Source organism: Protopterus annectens, chromosome 6.part1 (assembly GCF_019279795.1).
Source record: "Protopterus annectens isolate FY-2018-M chromosome 6.part1, PAN1.0, whole genome shotgun sequence".
NCBI classification, from domain to species: domain Eukaryota; kingdom Metazoa; phylum Chordata; order Ceratodontiformes; family Protopteridae; genus Protopterus; species Protopterus annectens.
In genome coordinates, this window is record NC_056738.1 from 326,095,685 (window position 1) to 326,116,571 (window position 20,887).

The 20,887-nt window shown below is 41.2% G+C and overlaps 1 protein-coding gene across 1 annotated transcript in view; it reads right to left on the bottom strand.

Moving 5' to 3' along the window:
- Nucleotides 1-2,918: 2,918 nt before the first annotated feature.
- Nucleotides 2,919-20,887, bottom strand: part of FKBP2 (FKBP prolyl isomerase 2) — a 136,942-nt gene continuing 118,973 nt past the window's right edge. The window contains exon 3 of the mRNA XM_044075369.1: nucleotides 2,919-3,044. Coding sequence (XP_043931304.1) covers nucleotides 2,919-3,044 — 126 coding nt within the window. The remainder of the gene's footprint in view (nucleotides 3,045-20,887) is intronic.

Below are 20,887 nucleotides of genomic sequence, written 5' to 3' on the forward strand. Positions count from 1 at the left end.
AGGATGAGCAATGAGGCGAGATGGACTACATACATCGAATGTTATGGTGAGTACACAACTTCCTGATGTTATGTAGTCCTATCTCGCCTATATTCTTACCCATGGGACAGCGTCCCTAGCACCTACATCCTGGGTGGCTCATAGGAAAATACTCCTGAGTACTGTGGAGCCAAAGGACGACCTGCCCCTAGAAACCACGTCCAATTTGTAATGAGAAACAAATGTGTGAGGAGAAGCCCAAGTAGCTGCAGCACATATATCATCCATTGACAACCTGCCTTGGTAGTCTTTAGATGTAGAAACAGCCCGAGTAGAGTGAGCCTTGACCGGAAATGGCAGATCTTTTCCTCCCACACCATAGCTTGGTAGGCGAAAGAGATGCAACTAGATATCCATCTGGATATGGTGATCTTGGAGACCGGGGACCCAATTTTGTTTTCCGAAAAGGAGACAAACAGTTGATCAGACTTTCCGGATATCTTTTGTTCGGTGCAGATAGAAACGTAACTGTCTGTATACATCCAATTGATAATATTTAAATTCTGCCTTGTTTGAAAATTGAGGAAAGAATACAGGCAACTCAATGGATTGATTAAGATTAGACATGGAAGCCACTTTAGGAAGAAAAGAAGGGTTTGGTCTAAGAGAAACCCTGTCTTTATTGAAGATTAAGTATGGAGGTTTGATAGAGAGGGCTTGAATTTCTGAAACTCGCATTGCTGAAGTGATTGCTGTTAAGAAGGCTGTTTTTCAGGTCAAGCAATTTAAAGTATCAGGTCAATGGGATACTTTTGGACATACAACAAAGGTGGTCTATTTGGCAAAGTGTACCAACTGTAGTGCCTACTATGTAGGGAAGACCAATAGGAGACTAAAACACAGGATAGTTGAACATCTTAGGGCTATTAAGGGTCATGACATACACAATGCCCTATATATACACACAGCATGAAGTGTATTAATTTTAGGAGATTTGTATTTTTTGTTATAAATAGGGTGTTGTTTAGTGAAAGAGGGGAGATGAAAAACTGAAGGTGGAACTTTTGGAATACAAATGGCAGATTTTGTTAAAAGCCTTTATATCACCTGGTTTAAATTAACACATCTCCCTAAAACCTGTATTACTGTTGCCATACAACTTTTTGTAAAACGTTTCGGAATACTTGGATGGTCATTGTGTTTTTATTTTATACTTAAGCTGCTTTGATTAATCTTTTATTTATTTGCTTGTTTTCTGAGGTAGAGCAGTGACATATATATATATATATATATATATATATATATATATATATATGTATATATATATATATATATATATATATATATATATATATATATATATATATATATATATATATATATATATATATATATATATATATATATATATATATATATATATACACACACACACACACACACACACACACACACACACACACACACACACATAAAACAAAAATGTATAAATACATACAATACAAAGTAGTCTATCAGAGATACTAAAACTGCACTCACATTGAAGTATACCCCAGATATCTGGCAGTTGGCTAAGAGTATTAAGGAGCTATTATTGAATTGTTTCCTTTGATCCAGAGGTGCAAGGTTCGAGTCCCTCAGCCGCCACTGCCCAACTGTGTGACTCTGAGCAAGCAAGTCACTTAACCAGGCACCACTTTCGGGCTGTGTGTGAAAAAAGTCAATGGAGGTCACTGCTCTACCTTTTTCTTTTTTTATTCGGCAATATCCACAAGAAGAGGTGATGGTGCACCTTCAGCATATTTTATCCACAATGCTTGTCTATCATTTTAGAATACAACCCCTGACTTACAATTAAAAACTTTTATGAGTAAATTGCTTAAAGCCCTACCATCACCATGTTCACACACAAATGAGTTATGGAAGAAAGTCTTGAGATATTCTCCAGGATTTCACATAGAAAAGTTACTCCAGAGCTGCATCAGAAAAGGGAACTTCAGATTTCATTACATATGGAGACAGCAGACTCCATGACACAGATGGATAAAGACTTAACTGCAACTAGAGTTACAACCATACCACGCAACCTCTTTAAAAGACGAATTCAGGACAAAGCCAAAATTAATGGGGCAAAGGCTCAAAATCATGTACAGATTTTAAATAATGCTCTTATAAACTTAGGAAGTTGCTGGAACAACAGGTTTTGTTATATTAATAAGTTATTCAGATTGTTCAGAACTGAGATGACAGAACACAAGAACTGTCGTTTACTTAGGTTACAAACCAGATGCCCCATGTTACACTATTGCTAATTCTGTTTCATCAACTGTTTGGTGGTTTGAAGATCTAGTTTACATGTTACTACTCTCCTTTACTTAACTCAAAATAAGGTAGACGTGGAACATTATCAGCTCTACTGAAATATTTTTCCACTGCTGACACTGTCTTTTTACTTAAGATACAGAAGCTCAAGTTACTTTTTGTACGAGTCAAACTTTGACTTTGTTTTATACTTTTACCTTTTTATGCCCTTTCCTACAGCCCTTACCCTTTAATACAAGTTGTACTTAAAGATTTAGTTCTATGAGTAGAAGTTTAGGGCAATAGGAAAGCATGGAAAACAATTTATTATTCACAATATATCTTGCCCTGCGACTGTTTCTAAACTACTTTATCAGTTGTTTTGAAGAAAGAAACGTACACAAGCATGTATATTGAATGATCATCCAACTTTCTGACCACACAAGAATACACAAACATAACATTTATATAAGAAAAGACATACAACACATTATTACAAAACAGAATTCAGTTTATATATATATAGCATGACAGTTTAAAATATGAATACATAATGTGTCCAGATTCATATATTTTTGTTGCCTGCAATTTTTTAATAAAAATAAAACATGAAAGTAAATCAACAAAAAATAAATAAATTATGTACTATACCCAAGTAGTCCTTGGTCCCAACCCTTGATCACTTGGCCGGTACCTAAAGTAAAGGTAAAAGGCTGATTCCGTGGAATGCTGCTGTCAAATTCTGTCCCATCTTCCAATCTCCCCTGTACGAAATATAGATGGCATCTGATTTACTTACTGTGTTTAACAGTAGCTTAAAATAAAGCAAAACAGGAAGTTACGTACTCACTATAACGTTCAATATATGTAGTCCATCTCGCCTCACATTCTTACCAGTGGGTTCGGAGCCGAATATCAGCTCCGACTCGGCCAAACTTTTCTAGCTCAAAGTCTTCTATTGGCTGGGCTAAACAGGTATCCCATGGTGCACTGCTCCATATCTCCAGATCTAGTTTGCTGCAACACTCATTCATACCCCATACATACACAACATCCAGATAAAAAGAATAAGCTAAAGTAAAGGGAACTCTGTAAATAAAAACCTAACCTCCAGATCCTCCAGGAAGGGGGAAGGTGGGAGGGTAAGTAAGAATGTGAGGCGAGATGGACTACATACATCGAATGTTACGGTGAGTACATAACTTCCTGATATTATGTAGTCCTATCTCGCCTATATTCTTACCCATGGGACAGCGTCCCTAGCACCTACATCCTGGGTGGCTCATAGGAAAATACTCCTGAGTACTGTGGAGCCAAAGGACGACCTGCCCCTAGAAACCACGTCCAATTTGTAATGAGAAACAAATGTGTGAGGAGAAGCCCAAGTAGCTGCAGCACATACATCATCCATTGACAATCTGGCTTGGTAGTCTTTAGATGTAGAAACAGCCCGAGTAGAGTGAGCCTTGACCGGAAATGGCAGATCTTTTCCTCCTGCTTGGTAGGCGAAAGAGATGCAACTAGATATCCATCTGGATATGGTGATCTTGGAGACCGGGGACCCAATTTTGTTTTCCAAAAAGGAGACAAACAGTTGATCAGACTTTCCGGACATCTTTTGTTCGTTGCAGATAGAAACGTAACTGTCTGTATACATCCAATTGATGAAATTTAAATTCTGCCTTGTTTGAAAATTGAGTAAAGAATACAGGCAACTCAATGGATTGATTAAGATTAAACACGGAAGCCACTTTAGGAAGAAAAGAAGGGTTTGGTCTAAGAGAAACCCTGTCCTCATGGAAGATTAAGTATGGAGGTTTGATAGAGAGGGCTTGAATTTCTGAAACTCGCATTGCTGAAGTGATTGTGTTAAGAAGGCTGTTTTCCAGGTCAAGAATTTAAATTCACAGGTAGCTGCAGGCTCGAAAGGTGGTGAAGTAAGGGCTTGTAGAACAAACTTGAGATCCCAGGACAAGATAGGTTCGGAAACCGGGGGACGGAGTAACAATGTACAGGAAAGCCTTGCAGAGTCTATGAGCCACATGAAAATTAGAGATCGCTGCCAACTGAACTTTGATGGTAGCTGATGCGGAACCCTGATGGAAAAGCATAGACAAAAACTCCAAGACTGAAGCAATTGGAGCTGTGTAAGGATCAATTCCTTGGGTATGCGCCCAAATAGAAAACCTCTTCCATTTGCTGGAATAAATCTTCCTAGTACATGGCTTATGAGAGGAAGACAAAATGTGAACCACTTCCGGTGAAAATTTATGAAGCCTAACTAATGACGGAAGTTGAGTAGCCAGGCTGTCAACCGGAGGGTCATCAGAGAGGGGTAGAACTGTCCCAACATGTGTGTCAGCAAATCTGGTTGAGGGTCCAGAATCCAAGGAGTGTCCACAATATATGGTTGAAGAAAAGGGAACCAGACTTGACAAGGCCAGTATGGAGCAATCAGAATCACTCTGCTTCCCAAGGATTGCGCTTTCTGAATCATCTTTGACAGCAAGGGAAACGGAGGGAAAGCATAAAGCAGACCAGAGAGCCAATCGTGAACCAGAGCGTCCCTGGGTGACTCCCCCTGTAGGGGGATCAGCGTGAAGTAGTTGCTGCATTTGGCAGTGAGGAGACTGGCAAAAAGATCACAGTAAGGCTGACCCCATCTGCTGAAGATTCGTTCTGCAATTAGACGATTCAGGGACCACTCGTAAGGCATCAGAATAGCTCTGCTTAGCCTGTCCGCAATCACGTTGAACTTCCCCGGAATGTGTGTTGCCACCAGAAACTGTTGGGAAGTTACTGCCCACTGCCATACTCGCATGGCCTCTATGCACAGGGGGTAAGACCTGGTTCCCCCTTCCTTATTTAGATACCACACTACTGACATGTTGTCAGAGTGTATTGCAATCGTCCCTAGAGGTAGAAAGGTCTGAAGTGCCTGCAACGCGAGTAGCACTGCTCTCATCTCTAGGACGTTGATATGCAGATGTATCTAGTGATCTTGCCACGTGCCTTGGACTGTCCTGCCAAGATAATGCCCCCCCCCCACCCCATCTGGGAGGCGTCCATGGTCACTGTGGCAAACGGGATGGGTGGAACGAGGTGCCTTCCCCCGTCCAAATTGTTGGTGCAAAGCCACCAACTGAGGTCCCGTTTGCATCTGTCCGTGAGCAAAATGGGGTGAGAAAGTAGAAATTTTTGGAGGGACCATTGAACAAAGTGGAGCCATTGGAGAAGTCTCATGTGCAATCTCGCTAGAGGAACCAACACAATTGTTGCTGCCATGGTCCCCAGGAGTTGGAGAACCCATCTTGCCTTCGCTTTCCTCAGGGGCATCAGGATGTGTATTTGTTGTTGTAAGACTCTGATCCTCTCCTGCGGTAAAAATGTTCACATTCAAATGGTGTCTAATTCTATGTCTATAAAGGTGACACGCTGCAAAGGCAACAAAGCAGATTTTTCCCAATTTAGTGTTATGCCAAACTGTTGACATAGAATAATGGTAGCGTCCCTGGTTTGGACTGGTTGATGCCTGGTGGAGGCGGTAAGGAGCCAGTCGTCCAGATACAAAAACACTTGGAATCCCTGACGTCTCAAGTGAGCCATCATCACCATCATACACTTGGTGAACACCCTGGGGGCTGTGGTGAGACCAAAGGGCAGGGCTCGAAATTGGAAAGGACTGGCTCCCAACCGGAAGTGAAGGTGACTCCTGGATGCCCTGTCCATTTTTACATGGTAGTAAGTATCACTGAGGTCGATGGAGCACATCCATACCTCCTCTCCCAACAATGGGAGAATCGATTGTAGTGTGACCACACGGAACTTGGACTTCTGTACATAGTTGCTCAGTTTGCCGAGATCTAATATGGGTCTCAGGTCCCCTGTTCTTTTCGGCACCAAAAACAATCTTGAGTAAGTCCCTAATCCGATTTGGTCTGAGGGGACACACTGGATAGCTCCTTTTCCAAGCAGCTTTGAAACCTCTGAGGCTGCTTGATCCCTTTGACTGGGTGGAACGTCTGGGATTTTTCTGACTGAAGGGGGATCTGATGTAAACGGGATGAGGTAACATCCGGAAATTATTCGTAATACCCATCGGTCCTGGGTGATGCTCTTCCAGGCTTCCAGATATAACTAAATTCAACCCCAAACTGGCTCCGGATAAGCACAGCCAGGTACTCCCTCAGGAACGAGAGTAAGGAGAGCCATGAAAGGAGTCGCGGTCTCCCGAATTGCGGGGGCCCCCTCTGCTTCTAGGGCAGCTTCTCCCTGAATAACCTCCCCCTCATCTACCTCTGGAGGGGGACTCACCTTGTGCGGCAGGAAAACACCTCTGTGATTTCTTGAACCACATCTTCCCACCTCGCTGAGCCTTGGGGTAAGGCCTAGAAGGAAGAGAAAAACGGACCCCTACGGCAGACAGGGCCTTTCCCTCTTGCTAGCACCTGGTGAGGGTGTCTTTCACTTTGGTTCCGAACAAAGAAGAACCATCAAAGGGTGCGTCAGTGAAGGAAGACTTGAAGGCCTCCACGAAGTGACAAAGGCGCAGCCAGGCTTGCCTTCTAAGGGCAACTCCTGAGCTTGCTGCCCTAACTTGCTCCCTCGGCTGCATACGAAATGAGCCGCATGGAGGAGTTGACAATGGAATTGAGGGTAGACACCTGGGCATTAACCGTCTGGGCCACCGCCTCAGGGACGTTACCCGCAAGAGTATCTCCTAACTCCTTGAGGAGGTCACTCTGGAGCGGAGTGAAATGAGACATAGTTCAGCGACCATAAGGTAGAGGTTGCTGACGATAGGGTATGCTTCCCGTACTGGTCCATGGTCCTAGACTCCTTGTTAGGAGGATGGACGGAGGAAGAGGTCTCTGCTACTTCCTTCTGAGTGGCCGCCGCCACCACCATGGCATCTACAGGGACTCCTTACCCTGGGGAGCAGAAAGAAACTTGTTGGGACGCCTGGGTATGGGCTCCACAGAATCAGGGTTTTCCCACACCCTTCGACAGATCAAATCAAGGAGCTCGTCGAAGGGTGGGGACACCCAGGAGGCGGAGGGCTGAGCACGAAAGGCCTTAAGGAAGACCAACTCCTCCTCGGAAGGGGCTTTGGACGGCTAGTCACCTCTTTGCTTCAGTATCTCCAGGATGTCGGAGAAGGAAACATCATCAGAGGATGACTTGGGGGACCCCTCTGATTCCTCGAGGTCAGTATCAGAGCTGAGGGACTCATCCTGGGAGTCTATGTGCTTCCTCTTGCACGTTTTCTTTCTAGGGGGCTCCTCAGGCACGAACTCTGAAGGGCCCTCAGAAAGTTGGGGACCACTCATTGGGATATCCCTAGGCCTTGGTGCTCTGCTGTCCATGGATAGGTGGTGATCAGAGGCTCTCACCGGAGTGGTGGGGGACAGAGTGACAGATCCGCCTGATGTAGCTGATGATCTGGCCAGCACAGTCCGCAAGGCATAGAAGGCTGCCCCCCCCCCACGTGTCTGAGGACCAGCCAGCCTCCAAGACCAAGACGGGAGTCTGAGTTCCCCGAGCCAAGGCACCGAGAGGGAGACTCGGAACCGAAATATGTCCCAAGATGTCCCCCTTGAGCCCGACTGAAGAGTCCCGAGTCCCGAACTCAGAGGACGGAGCCGACGGGGTCAGAGCCAATGTCGATACCGATGGAGCCGGAGGGGCCATTGGAACCGGCCTAGGAACATCACACAGCGCTGAACACTCCAGCTCTGAAGACAGAGATGCGCTCGGAGGAGGAATGATCGAAGAAGGGGTTGGGGACGGGCTCCGGAGCTGACTGGGCTGGAGCTGAAAACAATTTTGCAAAAAACGGTGACTGGAGGAGCCTCTGGACTACCCTTATCAATATCCACATCCGAAAGGGTCCTGGAGGATTTGGAGGACAGGGAGGGAGATCGAGATCTCCTCTCAGGAGAGACTGGTCTGAGACTGGGCGATCGGCTCCGAAGAGGTTCCAATATAATTGGAGCCGACGCTGGTTCCATCAACACCGACACCTCCTGCGGCCCCGAGGACAGTGGAGCTGAGGAGGTCGATGCAATTTTTGTGACTTTCTCCGGAGGCTCCAATGAAGCTGACAGAGCCGGAGATCTCTTTTTAGACTTGGATGACTTAGACTTAGCACTGGGAGAAGAATCCAAAGCCTCTTCGAAAGAGGGTTTCAAGAGTCCTTTTAAGATCAGCTTATTCTTTCTCTCTTGGAGCACTCTGGGACTGAACGCATGGCAAAAACTTCAGGACTCCTGCAGATGAATGCCTCCCAGGCAATAAACACAAATAGAATGCCCATCGGTGATGGACATTTTGTACCCGCATTTCGAGCACTTTCTGAAACCCGAAGGTTTGTGCTCCTTGGAATCTTTGGACATTTTCCACAACAAACACCAACAACGCAACTTAAGAAAAGGTCTGACAAGAAACTCACAGGCGTTCAACACCACAAAAAACATGGGAACTAGTTATAAATTGAAACAGTACACACACACTAGAGACACACACTGAGACCAACTATGTCAAAAACCTCTAACTAAAATGGTTAATGACCACAAGGGTAAGGGGAACAGAAACCAAACCTCTAACCTAAACGGTCTGACGAACAGACAGGACGGAAGGACTAGGTCCTCTAACTGAAACGGGCCTAGCCCGAGGGAACAGTTAGCGGGATACCACAAACAATCACACTACCAAAAACCTAAACAACTCTAAAGACAATAGCTATGAAAATAGCTTTTTGTTTATGAACAAAATTTTTTCTCAAGACAAGAAAAAGGTACTTAGCCACAGCCAAGAGCGAGACCACGTCTGAGCTACACGAGCGGCAAATGAGATCTGGGGCTATGGAGCAGTGCACCATGAGATACCTGGTTAGCCCAACCAATAGAAGACTTCGAGCTAGAAAAGTTTGGCCGAGTCGGGGCCGATATTCGGCTCCGAACCCACGGGTAAGAATGTAGGCGAGATAGGACTACATAACATCAATTATTCCACTTAAAGTTATTGCAAATAGCTCAGAATACTGAGTGACAACAGCAAATTCAAATATACATTTACATATATCCACATTCCACCTCATCAGACAATTAACCAAATCAATTAAAAGCACCCAAACACCTGAACAATTTACACAAAAGTTGAAAAGTATACAATGGTTTATTTTTTTTTTATTAATTTTCTAGTGAGGGAAGCTCCAATAAGTATATTATTTCACATATTTGCAGATGCACATTAAAAGCAATATTTCAACTAAGAAGCCTGAAATAGTCACACAGTAAATGAATGGATACTGGGGGAATCAAATCCAAGTATACAGGATGAAGCTTATTAAATTATAAACCTTATTGGTTTATACTAAAAGCAGTCAATAATCCATCACATCTACACAGTTGCATAATATGTACATCATTTAGCAGAAACAGCACATAAAAGGGTTCCCTAAAAATTACAGGACCTGAAACTCCAAATCTATATACCGGTACAGTATCTACTTCTTGCTATATTCTCTAAATACCATCATAAGACCAACCCCCTTTCTATATCTATTCATCCCATTCTGCTCTCCACTTTATATAAGCAATCCTACAGCCACATGATTAACACTTGTTCTATTCCTTATACTCACCTTACATCTCTCTCTCTCTCACTCACTCTCACTAAAGTCCTTCATTTGGTAATACTTTTACCCTAGTGGGCTTTATCTATATCTGTCTAAAGGCACGTTATAATAGAACTCATAATTACTATCCGGCCATGTATACCTCAGTCACCATCTGCTAACACTTGTAAGTACCTACGTTTGTAAATATATTTTAATATTTACTTCTGATTTGTAAAAAAAAAATAAAAATAAAAATAAAAAAAATCCCTAATCAGCTAGTGTAGCAGGTTAATTCTGATGTTTCATGTGGCAAGTGTGCAGGGTTTGAAGCCCCCCCTCCAATTTCAATTTTTTTTTTTTTAACCAGTCTTAGGTAGTTTTTACATTTCATTCCTGTTGTCCAGTGGTGGTGCAGAGGACTTGTATAATCTGTGGGAGGGTACAGGGCTGGAATCTTTTTTAGTGCCTTTAAGGTATGCTGTACCGCTGGTGTCTAGTGGTTCCCTGCACAAGACATGTTTTTTTTTTTGTTGTTGTTAATTAAGGCACATTCTATAGGCTATTCCTGATGTCTAGTGTCTCCCCTGACCCATGTTATGTGTTGGTACCCTTAAGCCACAATCTGTTATCCTTGGTGCCTAGTGTGTAGTTCCCTTACTTAAAAACCATTAAGGTATGGTAAGGAAGAAACCTCTCTGGTCTCAGGCGTCTCCCCAACCCATGTCTTTAGTGTTCACCCTTGTGGCTATTAGTCCCCCGACATACACATCTTTGGAGTTAACTCCTGGTGGCTTTGCTCGTTAATCTAGGGGTGTGTGGAAGTATGGGACTAGACAGAGGCACTGGGAACTAAGGTTGGGTGGCACGATGTCAGGGTAATCCTATTGGCTAGGCTTGCAAAGGCTCCAAGGCCATTAGCATAGTACACACCTATGAACCTATGACAGTGTTCATTACCATCAGTGGTCATGCTACTTTATGCAGGCAGTTCAAGGGAAGAGCACATGGCTAACTAGCATATGCCTCTCCCTTAGAATGCCTCATTAGCATTTGCATTGGCCAAAGAGACGGCCCACAGTGATACTGCTAGTCTTCATACTGCAGCACCATGATAGGAGTATCTCAACACAAAAAAGTCACAGCGAGACGTATACTTCATGTACACCCCTCACAGTAGTTTTTCTGAATCTAGATGACTGATCCTCTCACAGTAATTTTTCTGAATCTGGCCGACTGATCCCCTCACAGTAATTTTTCTGAATCTGGACGACTGATCTTTACTGTTTTAATAGACTTGGTCTCCTGACAATATGTACCCTTGCTGTGGTACAACATTTTATCTGTTGCCAACTCTAGCAAAAATCTCAAAAAAGTACAGATGTGACAGGTAGTCACTATAACATAAATAAATGAAATGTCTCTTTCGCTGCAGTACTGTGTGGGTTTTAGTGCTCATTCAGAAGGCAACAAAGACTGATAAAAACCTTTCTATAAGCAATACGGAGAAATGATAAAAAGGTTTTAAAACTTTAAAAAAGCTTGCAAAGGGTTTTTCTCAAAAGTATACTGCCTTTAGAGTGATTGGGCAGATGCTAAGGTGCATAGCCCTTGAAAAGGATGAGGCTTTCCCATTCAAAGAAAAGGCATCCTGGCTTTTCACAATTGGCCATCAGATTCAGCTGAAAGTGTCATTCAGCCTTCTAGCTACAGCTAGATGTCATAAAAATGAGCTCCAAAATTACACCAGAAAGAAATGACATTAATATCCTTAAATAATTATCATGCAAAAGACTCAGTTCAGTCCTTACTTCATTTCATGGTAAGGAAGTTGCTTACTTCTAGATGCTACCCTAACATTTTGCTGTTCAATGGCCTCCAGTAGCCCAGTGCTACAACTGATCCTTATGCAGAGAGCTAGATAATATTATGCAAAAAAAAAAACATTATAATTTGGAATTAGGACTTCTTTCAGGGAAAAACCTAATCCCCTATACTGACCTGGATGGGAACCTAGGTCGATTTTCTATACTACCAGAGTCTCAGAAATGCAGCATCTACTTCAGTGCTACACAAACTGGTCTTATTTTTCTCCACTTTCTCTTTCTATACATTTAAATAGTACAAGCTATAACTCTTCCTCCCAAATCACCAATCATAGCTCTACAACAGTCATACATTTTTAATACTTCACTGTAACATAACTTCACTACATCTTTCTACTTCACTAATCCCTTCCTTTCTCAGACCTCCTAAAACTTCAAGCTACTATTCATAGCTTACAGCCTTGACTTGAAATCATGTTTTTGTGAACATCTTTAATACTGCTTTTTATCCCAGCATTACGTGCCAACAACCACTATTCTCTTTAAAGTATATTAGTATATCTCAAACTACTAACTCATACCTGCTTCTCATCACATTTTACTCTAAATCTACTAAAACTACGTCTTCCCTCATCCTTACATCAAAGGAGCATAGCTGCCTTATATCCAACTCCTAATATTCATAAATTCTTTGAAATTCTACATTCCCCTAGCTATGTATTCTGCTGTAATATCTACTCCATCTCAGCCCCACACTACATCTTCAGCACCTGCCGAATAATTAAACATCCAGTTTCTTTGCTTTAAAACCTTTTAACCTATTCAACTATAGTGCATATAACAAACTCCCCTCATTTCACTCCTGGATTCCATCTCACAATCCTGATGTACTGATTTTAACTATCTGGCTAAAATCAATTACCTCCAATTCCTCCAAGCTACAGTACACTGTGACTCAAAATCACCCAACTAAGGGGAGAGCACAGCCTTAATCTACCAAAACAATATTCAACTATCACTTTTCCTCAAAACCAATCCAATCCATCTCCAATGCTGAAATCCTCATATCTACCCATAAAATAAACAAAGCAAAAGCAATCTGGATAATCTCTCTACACATTTTGCCAAGTGACCATCCTAATTCTGCCACAGTCATTGTGCCACAAACTCTCCTGGAGAATCTATAAATATCCCTCTCAAAACAATCTCAGGCATTGTAAATATTAGTCAGTCTCGTCACTTCCTAGCCATCATCTGTGCATAAACCTATATAGTTTTGCCCAAATAAACTATTACCCTACCCGACAACAAAAATTAAGGTTCATCCCCCAGTCTACACTGGATTCTAACTACTAATAATGGCAATGAAACAGTCTGGAATTTTACCTGACACTTTAAATGACCATCATCCAACATTTGTAATCTGCACACTACCTAAACTTAGTAAACACACAATATATAATTTAGGAATCACTCTGCGTTTAATAAGGGCACATTCCTTGCATCACTCGGGGCCTAGGACTGGAGCATCTTAGAACATCTTCTCCTGGATGAAGCTATTGTTCACTTTAACAATACTTTCCTAAGTACACAACAATCATGTCCCAATCAGGAATGAGAGAGAGAGAGTCAAATCTTCCCCTGCCCCATGGCTCACCCTGCCTACCCAGCAACTAATGTGATTAAGAGACAAAGCGTGGTACACCTGGCAAAATGACAAAACCTTAACCAGCTAATAGCACTTTGGCTATCTCCATAACAAAACGAAAGCCCAAGTCAACACAGACAAGAATTACTTCACTCATGTTAAGACACCCACTCTAAGCCCAACTCCTAAAACCAGGTAAACCCTTATAACCTACTCCAAACCCCTCAGCCATGGTTTTCATTATAGCATGTACCTTCACCTCTCACATTATCAATAGTGCTTCTTCCCTTTCAAATCATAACCTCAATTCTCCTCTCCCGGCAAGCCTTACATTTCGACTTAAAAAGTTAAAAATGACTACTATTGCTCTTAACAAGCTACCACATGAATATCTAAAACAAGCAACCAATGTTATGGTTTACCATGTTTATAGTCTAATTAACAGATCTATCAAGGAACCCACTTCCCCACAATTTACAAGCACTTCTACATATTATCACCACATAAAGGTGGGCCCTCTACTTGACATCCCTAATTTCAGACCAACAGCCATACTATCATCTATCTGAAAAGTCCAAGAGAAATGCATTCACTCACAGCTGCCAATTAATGTCCTTAATGTTAATCTCCTGTCCCCATCACAACATGGCTTCAGTCCATCCCACAACACTAACTCGGCTCTTCTATCCTTCCACAATTACTACATAAATGAGCTAAGAAATGACAATCTGCTAGTTTCCACAGTATTCTTGAGCTAATCAAAAGTTTTTGGTACAGTGTCTTACTCAACTCCTGCTCAGACTCTCACAAATAAATTGTTCAACCAAAGCTGATCAATGGTTTGAATGTTAACCTCTCCAAAAAAAAAAGTGTCCAATGGCAACACTCTTCATGTAGCCTATTCCAGCAGGAGTCCCACAAGGATCTATCCCTGGACCACTGCTCTTCAATAATTTTATCAATGACTCACCTTCTGGACCAGGTAAATCCTCTCTAATCCAATATGCATACGACTCTACAATAATATACTCATTTCTTCAATCTATGAATTTCAAAAAGCCACGCAACTAGCCTTTACAGCTGTTGAAACTTGGCTATCTAACTCTAACCTCATCCTCCGTAGAAAGAAGCACACTAATATCATGCTATTTTTCTCTAAAATAGTTTTCACTTTGCACTACCATCAAATTATTTCTGTATACTAAACTACTGGGAATCACTATTGATGAACACCTAAATTCAATATACATATTTAACAAGTAAACAAAAAATGGTCCTGCTATACAGAAAAACAAACAAAAAATAAATAAATAACACAAACCCAAAACAAAAAAAAATATTCTCTTATCATGCACAGAAAGCCACTGCTCCTGCTTACATTTCCTCTGCCTGACCTACCCTTCCTCAATCTTTACCAACCTGTAGTCCACCCAACTCTTAAAACCAAAACAATCCTATAATACAACTGCAAAAATTTGACACAAAGCTGCCTAAAAGAACAAAGGGTATGTAATAATACCAGTGAAGAAGCGTGTTGAGAGAGGGGCATGTATTTGGCTAACAGGGGATTCTTTCTGCAGATGTTAGCTGATTAAGTTTGGAGAAATTGAGCTAGTTCAGCTTTATGAGAAGTGTGTAATAGCAAGTTCTTCTGAAAAACATCTGTCATTAATAAAACCTTCACGTAACTCACACAGATACTTTCTTTACGATGGCTATGTGTAAAAAATGTTGAACTGTCTAACCACGTCACTATGACAAACAATCCCATGGATTTCAAAAGTGAGCTGAACTACCATCTGGAAAACCTCTGGCTATGCATCCCGAATAATATTTCTTTCCATCCTACTACCCAGCTATTTCTACATTTCACTCTGATCAGAGTATATTGGGAAAAAGATGCTAAGGATAAAGCTACCAGGTAACAGGAAAAGAGGAAGGCCTAAGATAAGGTTTATGGATGTGGTGAGAGAGGACATGCAGGTGGTTGGTGTGACAGAGCAAGATGCAGGGCACAAGAAGAAATGGAAACAGATGATCCACTGTAGTGACCCCTAACGGGAACAACCGAAAGAAGATGACTCTGATCTATTCCATGTTACTGAATGACACTACTTCGGACAATTTATACTTAGTATCCCACCTCAGTCCTACACCTTTCTGTAACAAACTGCTTCCCAAAAGCTCTCTGCTATTCTTAAAATATATCCACCTTTTAGTTTACTCCTTGCAGTTCTATACACCTGGCCACAATCCAACTTTTTATGAACACCCTTTCCCCCACATGGCACCATCAGTTTTATCTACTCTCCCTAACTCTTGAGAATGAATGTATTATTATTCGTATCATTTTGATTTCAATCAACAGCCTTAACTTGATTCCTATGATTTTTTTGTATGTCAAACACCCAACTATTCCAGTATTTAAGGCCCTACCAAAAATCCATAAAGACTCTAGGAACCCACCACTCAGACCCATTGTTTCTGGGAGGGAGTGGGTTACTGAAAATGTATCGATATATGTTGAATGCATCTTGAAGGATATAGTTTGGAGATATTCGAGGATTGTGAAAGATACAGCTAGTTTCCTGTAACTTTATAGACACACATGGAAACTGAACATGATACTACCTTTCTATTTGTTACCTTAGATATTAAAAATCTATTTATTGTGATAGATAATATATATGGCATTACAGCCATTGGACGTATAATACAGGAAGTAGGCCTTGACATAAATGTTAATCTGCTCACATGCACTTTGTTAAAATTGATTCTGGAGAACAACTTTTCCTGTGTCAAGGGAAAAATTACCAACAGATGCAGGGCGTAGCAATGGGTACGCCCTGCGCAAATTCTTATGCCAACTTAGTTCTGGCACAATGGGAAGGTTCAGTGGTTTTTGATCACAGCAATAAATGGTTAAACATGAAAGGCTGTTACTGCAGATTTGTGGATGATGTTTTCTTTCATTGGAAAGATACGGTTATAGAATTAGATATGTTTATTGCATATCTAGAATCCGTCACAAATTTCTTCAGATTCCCTATGAGTGTCTCTGATACACAGATAGATTACTTAGATGTGCGTATAAAAAAGGGCAATGGCTGCTTGGAAACTTGCTTGTATAAAAAACATGCTGGAAAAACGGCACCCTAGAATTTGATAGTATGCACCCACAGTATATTTTCAACAACATTATAAAGGGGTGAACATGTAGAATTTCTAGACTTTGTACTAAGGATGAAGAGTTTGAACATTAGATTAAGGTACTGGAAAATAACCTCTCGAAGAGGGGATACAAAGAGGGAATTGTAAAGAAAGAGCCCATGTTAAACAAGAAAGGGCTACCAATGCCAAGCCTTGGTATCATCGCAACAGAACATCTGAAATAGGGACAGCAACACAGGATGTGAATATGAATCAGCTACATATGCATCTTACATATAGTAATGGCATAGGATGCATTTGCCAGCTCATTAGGAACAACTGAGGGATTCTGTCATCAGATGACAAGATCTCTAAAGTGGTGGGGGCACAACCCAGATTCACTTTTAAAAGGAACAAGAATCTGAAGGAAATTTCATAGGTTCCATAGGTTAGTACTAGGCTAACTGCCCTTGCGAGCCATTTTAAGCCTAGCCAATTATTCCTTGTGAGACTCAAACCCTGCACCTTGTGTTTGTAAGGTAAACACCTTAACCATTAGGCCACCTCCTATTTATGTCATGAACCTCTTGTGGAAGTTAATAAAGCTGTTAAGATACACAGGAAGGGTACGTATCCTTGTCAGAGCTGCAAAGCTTGTATACATATACAAGACAACAACCTTTTTGTACATCCAAGAACTAAAAAATCTTATTTTTTGAACACATATGCAGACTGCAATACACAGAATGTCATCGATTTAGTGATATGTCAACCTTGCACAGCATATTATGTGGGCAAGACGAACTGTAGACTGAAGGATAGGATCCTCAAACATATGCCAGAAATCAGGTTAAGTAACAAGCACAATGCACTATACACTCACATCCAACAGAACCATGGCCATACTTTTTCTTTTATGGTATTACAGGTTGTGAATAAAAAAGCTAGAATGGGTGATATTCGGAATGAAACTGAATATATGGAAATGAGATGGATTATAAAATTAGGGGCTGATAAAGCACCAGGAATAAATGTAGTTGTACCGTTAAAGCCAGCCTTGGAAAAAAGGCGGACTAAGTACTGATTTTGATTGGTTATGTGTCTTATAAAATGCTATGTTGTTTTCAATGATGTACTATCTGATGAAGGGGCAACACCCGAAAGCGCTTATAGAGCATTTTATTTGTTTTTACGACAGCTTGTTTTAATAAACATTGGATTATTATACAGCCTGGTGGTTCCAGCTTTCTTTTTGCTATTTGCTTAACTTGATTCCTCTCCGTTTATACACTGCAACAATTCCTTAATACCATTATTTGTTAATCTACTACAAATTTGTTCATATTTTCATTTTGTAATCTGTTACTTCTGTGTTTTGCTCGATTTGTATATTAAGCGTATGCTGTTCTACTTATATTATTGCGTGATTTCACATAGCTTTTTTCTCCAGACCTCCACTAAAAAGGGGCCCTGGCCAACTGGACTTCCCTTGTAAACAAATGCAAGTTAATAAAGTATATAAATACAAGCTTGAAAATGTGCAGTCATCAATTATAAACTCAGCTACCATACTTTCTTACAATACACAAGTCCTTTCCACACCTCTCAACCTCTTAGAGCATGAAATTTGGATAAAGCCATAAATAATGGAGGGACAAAGGCCGAAAAATAAAGACAATTTTTGAATGTTGCACTTAGAAAGCGAAAGAATAGCAGGTTTTACATTAGCATGAATTTTCTGAAGGGTATGAAATCTGAAACTCAAAATGTCTGTCATTATTTTCTGAGTTCAATCCTCAATGATTCAACAATGATTTGCCAGATAACCACGATTTTATGAGAAATTGACCAAAATATGAGACAAATATCTGGAGAGTTAACAGGTATCCTTTCCTTGGCAAAAGGCTTGTCCATCATGCTATCCTGGTAGCGGAACATGAGCCTAAGAAGACAGTCTAACTAGATTCTAACATCAACACATCAAAAGAATGAACACATTTCAATTTAGAAGTCCTGTAAAAAAAAGAAAAACAAGAAAGGTACAAGGGAAAAGGAAGAAAGGACAGATACCACTTTGAAGAATAGGATACTTCAGTTATTACTGTGATGGTGAACTCCTCCTACATCTGCATTATGATAATAGAGTGACTCCGTTTTTTACAGAGCTAGATGGATAGAATCCCAAGCTCTGCATCTGGAACTATAGTGGTGGCTCCAGCAAGCTTACCTTGGACAAATGCTGTAGCAAAAAAAAAAACACATCTAATTTGCAGTACTTGAATAAAGTATAAACCACAGGCCAAGAGTTAGCTTCACAACTGTTACTCCAGTAGAATGTTTTCTCATCATTCCCTGAAAAGACTTACCACAGGAATCATAAAAATTTAACATACAGCTATCTAGTTGGAAATGGTTTGCTTTGCCATAAGTACAGCCAGTCTGTTAGAGGAGATAAAGCTGGCCAAATTTCCTCATACATTTAGTTGTGGTAAAATATGTAAAGAGTAGCTTTCTTGAATCAATTTTAAACCAGATTTATTACCCTAAATCTTAACATTGATGGAGGATCAGGGAGCTGGATATACTGATTTAAGTTACTGGTGAGATTTATGGCTCACAGTGCACAAAAGCAAACTCCTTGTAGCAATGACACCTAACAAATCGATGGCTTTTCACACTCAGAATATCAAATGCAATGTGCAAACTGGCTCAAAGGGAGTATTTGTAAGATTTTCAGAACAAAGTTAAAGTCCCATGGGGGTATGAAAACTGCATTTGCAGGACTGACATGCAAGACTGAATTCAGAAGTAATTTGACAGTAGGAATAAAAGAACGCCGGACTGCAAAGAAGGCATGCAGACAAAGACAAAATATATTTTAACAGACAATTCAACCCCCTTACAGAAAAGTTCAAAAAGATAACCTGAAATCTACTGAAGGTGAGGCTGCATTGATAAATAACCAAGGTTTTTGCACCAATAAGACAGACTAGACCATTCTGAGATGTTTGACTTCCTATAAAATATTTTCTTTATTCCTGAAAGACCAACATAGCAACTCCAAGGAAGGCGGAGGAATCTTCCCCTAATCCTGGAAGAGAAGTCTTCCATGTGTGGAAGATGAAGGATGTGCGATGCCATCTCTTTGGGTGTGAGAAGAAAGGCTGCCTGGGCCAGAATGACACTACAAGGAATTAGATGATTTTTTTTTTAAGTTTTGCAGAAAAAAAAGTGAACAGAGAGAACCTGTAGAAAAACACAAAGTAGTCTGTTTTCCCAAGACCTTGAAAAGACATTGCAAGACTGACACAAAACTTTTGTAACAGAGCATTTCCAGGGAGAAAAGCTCCAACAAGACTGCCCAGCTTTGGTTTTGACTAGAACACTGTGTGCACATTGCAGATGAGTGGTCTGAAACAGAAGCTCTAAGAAAAATGCCAGTTCCCAAACTTACATAGCCAGCCTGCAAATGCAGCATTAACTTGTGCAACCCTGCTTATGTACCACATGACAACCAATTTGTACTCCTGGGGACAGATATGTTTATCAAAGCTTTAAGTACTAGATGTACAGCCAGTATGTACTTCCCTCAACTGACATATCTAAGAAATAAGTACCTTAGTCAACATTCTGAGGCACTGAGTTTTAGACAGGCTACTAATAAAGATGGGAAGTAAGATTCTCCTAAATTCAGCTCTGCACAATCTTTAACCACTACCTTCAGTTACTTACCAACAAAGTCCGAGGGAGATAGAAATCAAGTGAATCTAGCACTAGAACCAAAATCTGCAGGGAATGCTGAAATTTTTTTATGTGTGGTCTGGCATTGGGTTGTGCAGTGGTGCAGCAGTTAGCATTGTCGCCTCACAGCAAGAGGTTCTCCTGTTTGATTCTCGGATGGGGTGCCTTCTGTGCAGAGTCTGCATGTCCTCCTTACATTCGAGTATGTTTCCTTTGGGTGCTCCAGTTTCCTCCCACACTCCAAAGACATGCGGGTAGTAGATTGGACACTAAATTGGCCCTGTGTGTGTGTGTGTGTGTGTGTGTGTGTGTGTGTGTGTGTGTGTGTGTGTGTGTGTGTGTGTGTGTGTGTGAGTGTGTCTGGTGCACCCTCCAAGGAGGCTTGGGCCTTGGGCTAGCAACATGAGCCTGTAAAACCCATAACTGCTACAGAAACAACGAGGGCTGAAAGGTGCCACATGGTGTATAAATGGGAGAGAGAGGTCTGGCACTAGGTACCATCGAGGTCCAAGAGCACCAAAGAGGTTTCCACCCACAGTTCCATATGGCACATTCCCACTCGAACAAAGACACAGTCCTACAATTTTTCTGCATGTAGATGTGAATTCAGTGCTAGAACACGCT